Source organism: Meles meles, chromosome 9, assembly GCF_922984935.1.
Source record: "Meles meles chromosome 9, mMelMel3.1 paternal haplotype, whole genome shotgun sequence".
Classification (NCBI taxonomy): domain Eukaryota; kingdom Metazoa; phylum Chordata; class Mammalia; order Carnivora; family Mustelidae; genus Meles; species Meles meles.
This window is the reverse complement of record NC_060074.1, coordinates 19,034,102-19,050,575: the sequence shown is the minus strand read 5'-3', so window position 1 is coordinate 19,050,575 and position 16,474 is coordinate 19,034,102. Positions and strand designations below refer to the sequence as shown.

The 16,474-nt window shown below is 35.4% G+C and overlaps 2 protein-coding genes across 5 annotated transcripts in view; one reads left to right on the top strand and one right to left on the bottom strand.

Moving 5' to 3' along the window:
* Nucleotides 1-16,474, bottom strand: part of CREB1 (cAMP responsive element binding protein 1) — a 63,306-nt gene that overhangs the window by 24,878 nt on the left and 21,954 nt on the right. For 2 of the 3 annotated variants that reach the window (XR_006820264.1, XM_046018788.1), the window contains exons 3-6: nucleotides 13,420-13,566; nucleotides 12,642-12,683; nucleotides 6,328-6,428; nucleotides 1,166-1,308 (exon numbers count right to left, since the gene is read on the bottom strand). Coding sequence is in view for 2 of the 3 variants with exons in the window: in XM_046018788.1 (XP_045874744.1) it covers nucleotides 1,166-1,308; nucleotides 6,328-6,428; nucleotides 12,642-12,683; nucleotides 13,420-13,566 (433 nt within the window). In the remaining variant the exon portion in view is untranslated. The remainder of the gene's footprint in view (nucleotides 1-1,165; nucleotides 1,309-6,327; nucleotides 6,429-12,641; nucleotides 12,684-13,419; nucleotides 13,567-16,474) is intronic. The other variant, XM_046018789.1, reaches the window with a different exon arrangement.
* The window catches only part of METTL21A (methyltransferase 21A, HSPA lysine), a 66,853-nt gene that overhangs the window by 42,977 nt on the left and 7,402 nt on the right, over nucleotides 1-16,474 (top strand). The window lies entirely within an intron of this gene.

Sequence of the window (16,474 nt, the reverse complement as noted above, 5' to 3'; positions counted from 1 at the left end):
TTTTTTTTTTTTAAAGATTTTATTTATTTGATATATATAGAGAGATCACAAGTAGATAAGAGAGGCAAGTAGAGAGAGAGGGGGAAGCAGGCTCCCTGCTGAGCAGAGAGACCGATGTGGGGCTCGATCCCAGGACCCTGAGATCATGACCTGAGCCGAAGGCAGAGGCTTAACCCACTGAGCCACCCAGGCGCCCCCCTGGGAGTCAAACTTTTACACATATTCCTGACACAGACCACCCCAGGGTATTAGAAAATTAATGCAACAAGGGAGTGTCAATGTGTACATTTAATTTGTAGTAAGGAGGAAAAAGGGGGAAAACTACATAATGGGAAGTACTGGATTTAATGGATAAATCAAAATGAAGAAATCTATGTAAGAGGCACTCTGGGAGTCAAAAGGTATTGGGAACAGATAGAAAAACATACCATTCACACAAATGCCTCTGATCAAGCAAAAGCAGAACTGGAAAGACTGTTAACAGATTTGGGTGAAAGATAAGAAGAGAGACCTAAGTGTCAGACAGAAACAGAGACTTTGATTAATTGTGCACACACACAATAAAACCTTTACTTTGTGTGAGCCAATTTCAGTAGTCCTTGTCTATATTACCCTAATTCACTACATTACATTTTATATTAAAAAAGAATAAGTGAATGTGCTGGTAGGCTGCGACCAAGACTCTCAACCCCCACCAGAAAACATTAAATATGACTTTAAAATGCTACTTTTAGAAGGGAAGGTGAATTAATAATATAGATGAATAGTGAGACCATTTTTGTCCTTAAACATAACCACAGAACAGTTATCTATCTTATCTGAAGAAGTAGTTCCTTTATTAGCATCATATATTACACAAGGACGAAAATCTAGAGTTTCAAGCAGTGGTTCAAAAAACTTCCAAGACTCTCCTGGCATCTGTGCAAAACAAAGGGCCACCTAAAGGGCTAATGTGCTTGAGCAGTACTAACAAAAATCCTGAAGAAAAGAAAATACTTCTGTTACAGAACTTTGCATACTGAACAATAAAGGAAATATAATAATGGCATCCAAAACTGAGAAAAGGTTGGCACTTGTAGGATTCCTTTAAGGAGAATGCGGCCATTATTATTATTATTTTTTTTTTAATCTCATTTTCTAAAGCAGAAATATCTTTTTTACTCACTATACTGTCCGCTGCTAGTTTGGTAAATTGGAGTTGGCACCGTTACAGTGGTGATGGCAGGTGCTGAAGTCTCCTCTTCAGACTTCTCTTCTTCAATCCTTGGCACTCCCGGTGCATCTGAAGATAAGTCATTCAAAATTTTCCTACAAAAATAGAAATCTACATTAATCAAAATGAAAATGACATATACTGGCTAAATATACATAATAGCAAAAGAAAATGGGCAGAAAGCTGCTAATACTAAGAGCAGCAGTTAGAAGACTGTATTTATTTATTCATTTCAGAGAGAGAGCGCGCGCGCGCACACAGGCCTGTGGGTGGGGAAAGGAGCAGAGGGAGAGAGACAAGCACACTCAGTGCTGAGTGTGGAGCCCCATGCAGGGCTCAATCTCGCGATCCTTGAGATCATGACCTGAGCCAAAATCAAGAGTTGGAGTCTTAACGGACTGAGCCACCCAGATGTCCAGGACAGCAGCTTAAAATGTAAGAACGAGAATAGAACATACATGGATCAGAGATCTAAATGTCAAAATGAAATCATACAAGGACTAAAAAAAAAAAAAAAAAAAAAATGAATTTCTCTTTAATCTGAATGAAAAGGAAAGCTGTGATTGGAAATACAGGTGTAAGCAGAGATTAACACTGACCACAGTAAAAAAAATCCTTCTGCAGGGCAAAGAACACCAAAAAAAAAAAAAGTTAAAAATGATTAACAAGACTAGGAGAAAATGTTTACATATATTACAGATAAAGGGTCAATAGCCTTGATATATAAAGAACTCGTGAAAATTTAGGCAAAAATAAATAAATGAATGAATGAGTAAATAAATACCAAAAACCTGATTTTAAGCTTTTCAACTCTCAGACTGGTAAAAAGTAAAAACAAACAAACAAACAAAAAAGGTTAACAATACAGTCTCTTAGCAAAACTGTGAGAAAACAGACACTCACTGTTTTGAGAAAAAATTGGCACAACCCTTATGGAATGAATTTGGTGACATGTAACAAATCTACATCTTTACACAGCAATCTTACTCCCAGGAATATATCCTTAAGATATACTTACTACAGTACAAAAATACATACATAAGGTTATTCACGGTGGCAGTGTTTGTAGCTGCAAAATACTTGAAACAGTTTACATAGGAGAGCGGCTGAATAAACTACGGTTCATCCAGATAATGGGTATAGCATGGTACCTTTTTTATAAGAAAGAAAGTGAAATAATATACATGCATTTGCTCTTTTATTGAAAGAAACTCAGAAAGAATAAACCAGATAAAGTTAATGAGATTGCTTAATCCACTGGGACTGGTAAGAAAGAAGTTAAAAAAAAAGACAGGAAAAATTGGGAGGGGATACTTCTGAGCATGTGTATTTTTTGGTATAATCCTGACTTTTCAAAGAACCCTTTCATGTTTCACATATTAAAAAAAAACCAAGAAGGATGGAGGAAAAATTCTAAAATGGAATACAAATATTCCCAATGAGTGACATAATCACAGAAGAGGAGGGAAAAAACCCCACCCAAGTAATTTCTGACATCTTAAACTTCTAACAAACCAGTATGAATTAATAATTTAGCTTCGCTAAATTATCAGCTTCCCACTGCTTTATGCTGCTACAGTTACAATTACATTTTCATATACTGTGTGTGCATTAACAAAGTCATAATTATTATTTTATGCACTTGTCTTTCCAATCAAACAGGAAAAAAAGCATTTCAAAGCAAGGAATTATAATATTGGCTTTTATATTTACCCATGTTAATTACCTTTACTGGAATTGTAGAAAGTATTCTATTATCTCTTCTAATATTTCTTTTGGCCCTATTTCCCCTCTGAAAATTCTGTAAATGCTTTATCTACTGGAGCGCCTCACTCTATTCCCCATGACTTTTCATCTGTCTTTCCCATTTTCTCCGTATTTCTGTTCTCTATTCTCAGTTATTTCTTTAGTTTCCTTCCAGTTTACCAATTCTCTCATCAGCTACTCATAGTTTATCCCACTAACTGGCTGTTATATTTCTTAATTCCACTAATTGTATATCTCATTTCTCCGACTTGTTAATCATTTCTTTACGACATCTGTTTGTTTTCATTTAGCAAACTCCTATTTTCTCTCCCTATCTCTTTGCAAATGAGAAATACAACTATTTTCAACAGTTTATAGACTGACAGCTGGTCAAAATATCAACTCTGGGGGGGCGCCTGGGTGACTCGGTTGAGTGTCCAACTCTGGGTTTTGGCTCAGGTTGTGATCTCATGGGTCTTGGGAGGCCTGCACTGGGGCTCTGTTTGAAGATTCTTTTCCTCTGCCCCTTCTCCCATGCATGCACTCTTTTTTCTCAAATAAATAAATCAATCTTTTTTTTTTTTTTTTTTTTTTTTTGGGAGGGGGTGGGGAATCATGCTCTGGGCATCATTGCTCTAGAACATCATTTCAAACTTTAGCACTGAAGCACTTGAAGGGCATGTCAAAACAGATTCCCAGGTCCTCACTCCACAGATTCTAACTCATTAGAGTATGTGGTAGGGGCATAAGAAGTTGTACTTCTAACCAGATTCTGACTGCCAGTGTGGTCTCTGGACCACATTTTGAATAGAGTGATCCTCAGTGCAATGTTTTTCAAACTTAGGTCACAACCCATACATTGCCGTGAAAAGAGTTATGTATGTTGCAATCAACGTGAAACAAATAAAAAAAACAGCTGGATATCATACATGATAAAGGTGAGTACTGCTGTGTACTTTGCTTCAGATGCCTATATATAGGTAGAAATATGTGTGTACCTGTATGTGTGTGTATCCATAAATGAATATAGATAACTGTATATATACACAGAGAAAAATGTAAAGATATATTTCTTATTGTGTATTATGGTCAAAATAAAAGTTTAAAAGCTAGTACTCTGGACCTGCAAATAAATCTTATCTTTTGCGTGAAGCCAGTAATCATATCTTGTCTTCTCTTTCTACTATCTAATATTGTCCTAGACCATTTTGGTCATTCTTGTATCTTGGACATACATTTCACTTTCTCTCATAGTATATTCCAGATGTGGTCTGAGCAGTGAGATTAATTCCCTCCCTTAATGTAGGCTATATACGTATATCTTAATGATAATTAAAGAGCATAATTATCTTTTAAAAATGAATTCTTAATCCAGAATCTTACACTTAAAGAACTGGTTTTATTTTAGACTCAATTTCAGAAATTTTATAATTATCACCAACAACTGACAGATTTTCCTTGGCTAAGACCTTTCAAAGCACTTATTCTCATACCGGTTAGGGCACTCTCCCTTAAAGTTCTGTCACGTGCAATCTGATAAGCATGGCTTCTGTGTTTTTCAGCTGAACTGCTGGTAAAAATACCAAGCCAGGGGAGATGAAGTGAGAGCCCTTCAAGAACTTTCTCTGTATAATTTAATCACTATAAAGCTGGGTGTATCAATTAATCCCCATTTCTCCAACGTTACAAGTGTATCATAAGGATTCTGTTAAAGATGTTGTTATAGTCAAGACATAAAAGCTAGATATCAAGAATTTATAAGCCTAAAACAAAATAATGATACATAATGATTTTAAGGGAAGATGTATTATCTTTCATGAACAGAACTCTCTACGTATGTGTGGTCTCAGGCATCTTCTATCTGATTATGAATTAAGGTGTTACTATTTAAATGATCTTTGCTAAGCTACAGGTTATAACAAAAGATCTTTTTCAGCATAAAGTTCTTATTATTTTACTTTATGTTTTTAAGACTTCATTTATTTAGAGAGAAAAAGAGCACAAGTGGGTAAAGGAGCAGAGGGAAGGGGAGAGAGAGAATCTCAAGCAGACTTCACATTGAGCAGACTCGGGGCTTGATCTCTTGATGAGATGAAATCAAGAATCAGACACCTAACTAACTGAGCCACTCAGGCGTCCTAAAGTTCTTATAAGGTCTACAACTAGAATTTACAAAACTTATTTACAACTATTTGCCTGAAATTTATATACAGAGAAGCCTTATGTCTCCAAAGCTGGTTGGATTTGCTTCAAGATTTAAAGTGTTAAAAAACTAACATGAGATATATTTCAAAGTTCAAATCTAAAATTAACTGTATTAAAAAAAATTATGAGCATAAATGCATACAACACATACTTGGTATCAAAATTTCTTAAGAACTCAAAATCAGTTTATTGACACTCGTTTAGGATCCTTCCTTTTAAAGGAGAAAAGGGCTAGCTTAGTAGTCGAGTGGTAAAATTTTTAACCATCCCTTTGAAAACAAAAATAACTTAGGCTAATAACAAGAAGAAATATTAGAAGTCTGAAATTTGTTGAACTTTGAAGCAAGCTTACGAGTATTTATGGAATTGCTCTTCCTGGAGGTATTTAGCATGGAGCCAATTTCTACATATTAAAAAAATGATTTTGGTATATCTTGGAGGCAGGTCATAGACTAGACAAACTCCACAATTAAACACAAAAACTATAGTAGGGTGCCCCTAAAATTAGGGGATATCAGCAAAGCATCATCCTGAAACAAATATTAAATTAATAAATAGCTACTAAGCACCATGGCACAAGAAATGGTTTGCAAATGTGCTGTTAAACAGATAAACAGTATCGTGTCAGAACTGACAAATAACTAGAAATGCTCTAACTTAATGAAATACATTCCAAACTTTTAAACAAAAAAGCAGCAGCTGGCATAGTCTATAAAAACAGAAGCAGAAAGAAAAAAATCACTGTTGATCCAGGACTGTTCAGAGTAAAAAGTTCTCTTATTCTGTACAATAAACTTCAACTTGAGAAAGAGAAATACCTCAAGATGAAGAGAAGTAAACTCTGTGGTCCCGAATTGAGCACCTAATTGGTCTTCTGACATCTTTTCTTTTTAGAATTTTTCAAGAGAGAGCGAGCGAGTGAGTGAGAGTGAGCACGCAAGCAGGGGGAGTGGCAGGCAGAGGGAGAAGCAGGCTCTCTGCTAAGCAGGGAGCCTGATGTGGGGCTCAATCCCACGACCCTGGGATCTTGACCTGAGCCGAAGGCAGACATTTAACCAACAAGCCACCCAGGTGGCCCGATCTTCTGACATCTTTTCACCTCTAACTACCTAAGGCTTACTGACATCTTTGATTCTAATTCTTTAAACAATCAAATTCCATACCTGTAGGAAGGCCTCCTTGAAAGAATTTCTCTTCGTTTTTGGGAATCAGTTACACTATCCACTGACTCCTGTGAATCTTCACTTTCTGCAATAGTTGAAATCTGAAAATAAAGAAGAACTTTATCTTGATAATCGAGTTTAGTTCCCATAAAATTTTTATGAATTCTAAGAAAAAGTTAAATATAAAAGGACATATATAAACCTTATACATGCCAGTAGTAAAAAGTCAATTTTTATGGGAGACAACCATAGCAATCACATTCCGTTCCCCTTTACTTATATATAGAAGTCACAGGACCTAAATTTTTTTTGTCAAAACCAAGCTGTTGTGATATCCAAGTTCAGTTTCACCTCTTTCAGAACCTCATGTAACCAATCTTGAATGCATCAATATTACTGTCAGTTGTTTTCTTAAAATTGTTAGAGCAAAACTACTAAGTAAAATAAGGTTTCTGACATGATGGAGGAATAAATGAGCAAATATTTGATCATAAGTCTACATAGTGACTATACAAATATTTTCCTTTAAACACTTATGAATATATTTACAACTGTATAAATAAGGATTGGTGATCCCTCACCATGTTCCAGATGGTTGTTCCTAGCAAGTTAGTTTACATATAGACTTTCAAAATTGGCATTCGACAATTTGTATTAAGCAAAAACTCAAGGTAAAGAACTGTGCATTTCTGGAAAAGTATCCCTGGACTGAAAAGTAAAAGATAAGCTGAACAAAGACGTTACATGAGATTAATATCAATAATAGCAACAAGCATTTATTGAGAACTTACTATGTGCCAGATACTATGCTAAAGCACATACACACATTACATTATTTGACACTAATACAGTAATATCAGGTACTAAACAAGTACAATTACTATATCCATTTTGTAGATGGGAAGAACTAAGGCACAAAGAGGTTAAGTGACTCACCCAAGTCACAAAGCTAGGAAGTAATGGAGCCACTGTCAACAGCTGGCATCTCAATTTTAGATATCCTTACCAGCATCCAAATCCTGCTGGTTCCAATCTCAAACCAGTTTTGTCAGAAGGAACAATCCAGAGATGTTTTAGACCATTTTTAGACGAGAAGGTCACTCACTCAGGCATATGTATCAAAATATATACCATGAAGCTTCTCCAGTCTCATCAGCAGGAGTCTTCTGCTCTTTCCTGACTAGATGCGCATGATGCCATCACAGAGAGAATAATTAGATTTACTGAAGGCTGCAGAGTCTGTGTGGTTCAGCTCCATGTCAAAATTTAGGGCAATGGCAACAAGAAAAAACCTATTCAGAGGAATCTGAGGAATCCCACACGGACTCCTCTGTGGTCTGAGCTCATGAGTTCTGGAGAGTAAGGACTCATTTTGACAGGGCACTTTGTAAAAAGGCACTCACTTTAAAATGAAATTAGGTAAATCTAGTCATGCCTCTCAGAATTTACCTACCATCAAGTAACGTGCCCCACCCAAACACTTTAAAGTGTAAGAACTCTTAACGACCTACACATTAAAAGGCAACACTTAATGAATCCAGGAAAGACAGATAAAAAGATGTGTGAGTCTGAATTTAGTCTGTGATTCCGTGCAGAGTAATAATGCTACCCTTACTGCCAAAGGAGCACAGAGAACAATTCCCACTCATCTCAGAGGTACAGCAGATGAGGAGCTATGAAGACCTTAGAAGAGCGTCAGAATTTCAAGGACTAACAAGACTGAACTCAAAGTGGACAGTACTGTGACAAGTGTTTACCTTCACAGTACTTCTCAGAACCTCAGTTCCTCTATTGTTCTCTGCCTTCTTTGCATGACTCTCATCCTTACCACCTTTTCTTAAGGACAGATAGTGACATAGGCATAATCTCCCAAGTTGAAAGTCATTAAAATAATAATTTTAAAACATTCTATATAAACTACCCACAGGGAAGTTTTGAAATGAAATAAGTTAAAGTTGCATTTTAATATATGGCCTTTGATTGTTTCTTTTTCCAAACTCAGTGGATCTATTGCTCTTTTAGCAGGGAAAAAAGCCTTCTTTTCTCTCATCTAAAAGATTTTGTGATTTCAGATAGAAGGAATTAACTTGTCACTATGTAATAATTACAACTATTTTCATGTAAAGGGAATTCAGAATTATTCAGTAACACATAACGAATATAACGTTTCCTCTTTGGGAATATTATCCAGGGAGAATTTATAAGCTATGAAGCCACTTCCTATGGACTGCCTACCAAAACAAACAAAAACAAAAACAAAATCCAAGGCACACACTGGATCTACATTTCTGAGACTAATAAAAATCATGTCAAAAAATCCTTTTTATAAATAACAACTATTAATTACAATTTAAAATATAATTAACTGTTATTAGAAATACCCAGATAAAAATGCTATCCCAACCATAGGTATCACAAACTACCACCACATTCCACTGGTAGAGGCCCTTCCTCTGGTCCCTCACCTCCTGTCATCGCTTTCATTAACCCTCTACTTAGCTCCTTAAATAGGTCTTTAACCTTACCACTTAGAAGTTGAGGCATTTTCAAAAGCCAATCACAACTTGTAGATGTAAAGTTTTAGATCTTTATTTCTCAATTTTTAGTTTGTTAAAAACCCATACCTCCTATTTGTAAGGAGGACAATCTTCCCATTTTGAAGATATTTGAAATTTCAAAATTAAATATACAGTGACTAAAACCAAATTAGATGCTTTCTCAAGTTACACATGGTCCCTTTGAAACTCAGACTTATGGTTTAGATATAGTTATTTACTCCCTGGATCAAGAACATTAATAAACATCTAGAAGAATGATTTCCAAATTCTTTTCACCTGCAGATTTTCCTTATAAACAGGAAAATTTTACATAAGCATATATATTTCCTCTGTAAATTTTAACTGTCGTTTTTATAATAAAACAGTTTTTAGGGGCGCCTGGGTGGCTCAGCGGGTTAAAGCCTCTGCCTTCGGCTCAGGTCATGATCCCAGGGTCCTGGGATCGAGCCCCGCATCGGGCTCTCTGCTCAGCAGGGAGCCTGCTTCTCTTCCTTTCTCTCTGCCTGCCTCTCTGTCTACTTGTAATCTCTGCCAAATAAATAACATCTTAAAAAAAAACAAAAACAAAACCAAAAGAAAAACGGTTTTTAAAGAGAGGAGTATAAGTATCAAAATACTTGTAAATTTCTTAAAACGTAAATCATCCCATTTTTATAGAGCAAGAACGATGTGATTTAATATGCTTCATTTAAAAAATCACTTAATATTTTATAACAGTACCTCTGATCCTAAGCTTGGGCTTTTTAAAACCTGATTTAGCATTTGCTATTGTTGAAAAGGGGAACTCATGAGAAGTAGACATAAAAGTAAGTGCATTTTTGACTGGGCTTACTAAATACAACATCGTTTTTCATTTTCATCTATCAATTATACAAACCTTTGATGAGATTTACCTAGTGTATTTTCATCTCCCTGGCTGTTAATAATTGTATGCTAATAATAATCGGTGTTACAGTTTTATATTTTAACAAGTACAAAACCTACTGAAATTCTAGAAGACTTACAAATAGTTTAAAGAATTCTATTTCCAGAGATTTTTATATATATATTTGAGTTTTGAGCTGACAAATTTATACTAACTGCAGTTTAAAAAAAAAAAAAAGTATGAAAAAATTTCCGAACTTCTTTCAAAATGCTCTCTCCACAGCACAACTTTCTTTCAAAAAGCAGTTAGTTACCCTCTTGCATTGTTAAAATGTCATTTTCTCCCAGGATAGTTGAGACGGATTTCTTCTTTCAAAAGTATCTGTTAGATAACAAATCCCTTGCAAATCCTTACTCACCATCATTAAAAAGACCAGAAACTTTGGAACACTTGTTTCATGTAAAACACAAACATGTAACTCAGCCTCATGTTAGACCACTCTTAAATACTTTGCTGCAATAATAACTACTGATCCTATTTTTGCACAAAGTTATTACTGTTCCCATCATATTAAAAAGTATTATAAAGACTCTATGAAACGTTTCATCCAACCACTCTTCCCCTTGCTCATTCTATTTGAACCACATCTCTTTACTATATAATACCTTGATATATGAAGCATATTCTTACTTCTAAGCCTTTGGGACTTGCTTTACTGTTTGCATGGCTTAGCCTCCTGCACTGCCTTCTGGTTTCTGTTCACTGTGTTCCCTGACCACCCTACATAAAACAGAACCCCCTTCCCTCCACATTCTCTATCCCTTCCCCTGCTTTCATTATCTTCCCAGCACTTATCCTCACCTGACATATTTTATTTTTTCATTGTTTCTCTTCGCTCAAATGTGATCTTCATGAGAATAGAGAAGTATTATTTGTTCACTGCTGTCTTTCATAGCACCTAGAACAGTGACTGGCACATAGCATGTGATCAATAAAAATTCGTTGAAGAAATGACTGTAATAATTTAAGGTAACATAATCCATAATTCTGACACGTTTAAACTGCACTTTATTAAAAATGCATTTAAAGCTAACAAATGAAAAGTGAAGATGCCACTGTTAACTTCTATACATTCGTGTAACTCCCACTATTTTTGCAGGGATTCTCATATAATCTGTGAGACTTGACATACATAAGGATAAAGTTAGGGCACTAATGTCAAGCCATATATGAAATATTAGTACAGTGTAATTTCTAATATTCTTAGATTAAAAACAGAAACAGATCCTAATATCTTATTCTCACATCAAGAGAAATGTGTCTTGTATTTTTTGAAAATGATGTTCTAGAATACTCATATTTTCCCATGTAGAAGTTCGCGGGATCATTTCTCTCTTTGTTTAAACACATCTCTTCTGATGTAAACTACTTCCTAGTTACCAAAATACTAATCCCTGTTAACCAGCTAAAATGACCCATGAAGTTTAATGTATTCTTCATGATTTAGGCCCTTTAAAGAAAAAAATAAAGTGAAAAAAATTGTGTCTCTATTTGTAGAATTCAGGCTTTCAGTTATAAATATAGCTCACCTTGATGGAAAAATGTGCTCTTGAGAAGATGAATAAATACTTCTACAAAGTTAATAGCCATACAATCCCCAGGTCCAAATTATTATTGTCACAAAGTAAAGATTAAAATTAAAAATATAATTGACAATTATATATAACATATTATGACCAAAAATTATAATCTTAAGTTTTGAAAATGTTGGTGTGTTCTTTATAGAGAGGTCTCCTACTCGTAAGTGAAAAAGAGAAAGTAAGGTTTAATGTGATTTGGAATCTAGGTCTCCTGATAGCAGGTCAGGTTCTTTCCACTATTACCAAGAAGAAAATGAGTGGGGAATTAGTAATGGCATCGTATGGAGAACAGTAACGTAGCACTCAATGATATAAAAACTGAGGCAAAGGATCGGAGACTACTGGTCAGTCAGTGTGATTTCACAGAAATGTCTCATTCTTTAGTTTTCACCAGGACAACACTGTCTCCATCTTGGTAACAAATTCCATTTCGAGTATCTTCCACTATGCAAATTCACACATGCTGATATTTTTACATGAAAACATTCTTTTTTTCTCTTCCATGTAAGTGTCCAAGCGAACCAAAAGCATAAGTAGAGGTGGGTAATGGTGGCTCAAGGACTCAATAACACAATACACGGCTGACTAAATCAAATATACCGTTCGAGGACATTAACAAAATGCTTCCAGGGCAAAGGAAGCACTTCTCCCCTCTACAAATATCAATCAGTCTGGCTACCATACTCAAAGAAAACACAGCAGCTCTCATCCACAGGATGACAGCAAGGACAGTAAAGAGCAATAAAAGCTACAGCGTATAATAAATGACTGAAGAAAAATAGACTTTTGTTTAGTCTGGACATTGTTTTTTTTTAAAAAGTAGGAAGGGCGCAAGAGACAAGGGAGAAGAAGTGGTCCAAAAGAGAAAGAATTAAATTTGCTTAATTAGTTTCTGAGGATGGAACTGGGACCACCAGGTAGAAGTTTTTAGAAAGGTATATTCTGGCTCACCACAGTTCAGCAATTACCCCTTTTTATAAATTGGTTACCTTGGGAGACAGGGCTTCCATTTCCCTAGTGTTTAAGTAATGCTGGACTACCATTTGGAGGAGAGGAGAAAAGATACACGGGGAAAGTGAGCAATACACTAAGGGCTGGGCAGATAACAAGTCCGGCCTAGACCTGGATGATCTCTAAGATCTTTATGCAAACCTTAAATTGCATGTTTATAGAAGGATAACAACATAAAGAATAATTTCTCACCTTCCTTTCTAAAAATAGTTCTTTCCAAATCTAGGACCTAGGACTCACCTGAGTTCCGGAGAAAAGTCTTTTTAAGTCCTTACAGGAAGACTGTGAAGCAAAAAATATGAAATGGGAGGCTGGGGTTATGGCCTACTTGAATGAACGTTCAAGTCTTTTTTCTTCTTTCAATAAGCTCACTGCAAAGATGTCTACTACTCGAGGTTCCCTACAGTTCAGTAGAGTAGTCACCTTCATTCAGAGCTCTGTGCGCTTTTATTATCCCTGGATTCAATCCAAAGGAACAATCTCTCCAAAGAATTAGATAAACATGTGCAGTGTAATCCCTGAATATATCATTATTTCAAAATTATATACTCTAACTTACACCCCTAGACATAGCTGGTTTTGTAATGCTTTCTATGATCTCTAAATTCAAGTTAGTATCTTACGTTAGGTTATTAATTTTGACAAGGGCTTATTTTTTCCAATTTCATGTTTAGAAAATAATTACAAAGTTATTTTTGTTATCTCAATTTTCCTGAACTAAGGTATATCAGCCTTAGTCTTTCCCAAACGTTTCCACTTTACCCAATGTACTTTAAGATTTTCCCCAATCAAGTCTTTTTCTTCTGTAGCTTAAGAAAAGGTTTTTTTTATGTCGGTTCTTCTGTGTATATGTGTTTCTATACATAAGGTGACTATACAGACGCAGCATATTCCTTTACCGTAAACAAAATAAACTCTGAACTAGATATGTTCCTATTTCCATAACTAATGAAAGGAGAGAGATATGGCTATAAATGACAGTTAAGAAAGTAGATGCAGAACTTTTTTATACACATACCTGAACTGTCTGGACTTGTGGAGACTGAATAACTGATGGCTGGGCCGCCTGAATAACGCCATGGACTTGAACTGTCTGCCCATTGGGCAGCTGTACTAAAGTTACGGTGGGAGCAGATGATGTTGCATGAGCTGCTGGCATAGATACCTATGGTGTTGAACATGGAAAAAAATCATCATCACAGATACCTTCTTGAGAGTAGTCACGTTCAGTATGAAGCAACTTTTTTAGCAGGAAAAAGATGACTTCTGCTAGCCAAGTATTTCACTGGTGTGAAAGAAACTAATGATTACATTTAATATAAAAAAACAAAAAACTGTACATGCCTCCCCCTTCAAATCCTTCCACATGACAAAAAACTATTTTAGTGTAATATTTACAATTTAGGCTTTTTTGGTAATATTTAAAATTTGTAACACAGACTTTCTCTGAATACTAAATACACTTTAATTGTATGGTGCTTTAAATTTTCCTACCTGCTTTCATGTCCAGTTTCTCATTTTGCTCTTCGAAGAAATCATGACTGGATAATAAGGATTATCTCCATTTTAGAGTCAGAAATATCAACTATTCAAGAGATTAAGTAACTTACCCAAGGTCAAAAGCTATGCTAGCTTTGAAGAAACATAAAAGTCTTAAGAATATTTTGGGTTAAATAACTCATATTCCAAAACACAACTGCTCTCAGACTTGGGCAAAACTTAGCTAAGTCTAGAACAAATATACATCTAAAAATATACAGCAGAGTCCTCTCTTTTTTAAACTAATTACAAGTATTCCTTTTATTAGTGAGAAAGTATTAATATGTATTATAAACTGAAAATTTCTACCCTTCCCAAATCAAACTGATAGGACAGTTGATATTTTAAGGATTTATTTTCCTCTTAAAGGAATAAAAGAACAGAACTGAGTGAATTTAAGAGATAGCAATTTTCTCCTGAGGCACAAAGAAAGCAATTTTAATGAATCAATATCCAGGTCCAAAGAGCTCTTATGTCATATCTGTATGTATCAGATAGTATTTCTTGTTCCGATGCTTGAACACATTCAGAGATTCAATAATTTTTGCTCATTTGGTAAACAGTAATTGTGGACCCATGTGCTAAGAGCAATGTCAGAACTGAAACTACAAACATGAAGGAAATTACTGGGGTACATGTATGAAGGCATGGGGAAAAGAACACAAATAAATAAAACCCAGTGACGTAAGGAGGCTTGCCAAGAGAAAAATACACACACTGAGGAAAGCTACCCAACCTCCCCTAAAAAGGGAAAAATGCAAATTTGAAATAAAGATTACAAATTAGGCATATTTTGACTCCCAGGGGAGAGGCACAGAATTTCGGGGAAGAAGGGATAAATGACAGTTAGTACTACTGGACCGTCTAAGCGCGTTACTGTATGAATGTAGGAACCAGGGCAAGATAAAATTGTAACACAAATAGGCAGGGGCTAAATGAGCTCGTCATGAAAAACCATATATATCCCATTAAAAAAGTTGCGCTATATCTTGAGATTGGGAAAGGCACTGAACAGCTTTCACACTCTGGAGTATCACATGGTGAGGTTTGAATTTTAGATAGATCACTTCAGTGGCAGTATGAAAAACATTTATTTCAGAGAAAGAACAAAGTGGAGGGGAGGAGATTGAGAAAGCTTATATAGTAGTAGTAAGGTGAGATGATAAAGCCAGAAGGAAAGTGCTAGCTGTGGTATAGAGGAGAATGAGAGAACTGATTCAAGGAAAATTCAGGAGGCAGACTAGAAAGAGCTTCAGGAATGACTGCTTGAAGGAGGTGAGACAGGAATCCAGGATGACCCACGTATTTCATGTTTGGCTAAGAATCTATAAACTATGCTATCAACTGAAACAGAGAACACAGGAAGTAAGGAGAAGCTTGGGCAGGAAAGATCCCTAATGAAATGAGAAGTTAAAACTATGAGTATCCATCTTTGGGTAGTTAGGACGTCCCTCCTTAATATAATCATTTTCTCTCTGGCCACTGTAAATTTCGTTTGGTTTTACCTGGTTCTCAAAATGTGGTTCATGGACTACCTCCAACAGAGTTACACCATGTGCCTATTTATAAAGTCAGACTCTTGGTGGACCTAAGGACACTTTCCCCATACTGAAATTTGAGAACCACAACCCTAAGTTATTCAGAGTATTTCTTCTTAGTTCCGTACAAGGGCTCTTCTGATATCTGAAGCAATTATTATATCCTCTTCTCTATTTTATAGAATAAATATAACAAGCTAACTCAAGGAGCTAATTAATCTCTTCTGTACCCGGATCATTCTACAGAACAGTTCTTCTCATTATAACTTCGTAAACAATACAGATAGATAAGATAAAAATCCCTTATGTTCCTACCACTCAGAGCTAATCGCTGTTAATATTTTTGCTGAAGATCTAGGTGCTTTTAAAGGTGCATACACACACTCAATTTTTATAACACACAATCGTGGAATCTAATTTAATCTTTCAAATCCATTATAAATATCTTTTCATACCATTAATAATTTTCTTTAGTGGTTTTAGGGCTGTACAATAAAAATCACTTTGTTTAATAAATTCCTTATTATTGGATATTTAGGTTTTCAAATTTGCCTGTTACAAGGAAGCTGCAATGATCATCCTTTTACCCAACTCCTTAGTTAAATCCATAAAAGTTTACATTCTCATGTATTTTTTTCCTTCCCACTTAAAAAAAAATCTCTGTAGGGGTGCCTGGGTGGCTTAGTAGGTTAAGCATCTGATTCTTGATCTCAGCTCAGGTCTTGATCTCAGGGTTGAAAGTTCAAGCCCCACACTTAAAAAAACAAAACAAAACTCCATAAATTCTAAAAGTAAAATAAAGCATCTCATTATTGTTTTAGATTGGTTTTCTTCCTTTGCTAGCTGGGCTGAATTTTTTCCTGTTCACTGTTCAAATCACTAGTCTTGGATTTGACAATTTTATCGTATTTTTCTATTATTAAATACTGACAACAAAAAAATACCAGGTATCAGAATTATGAAAGGTAATTATGACAAAAATGCATCATGTATGTG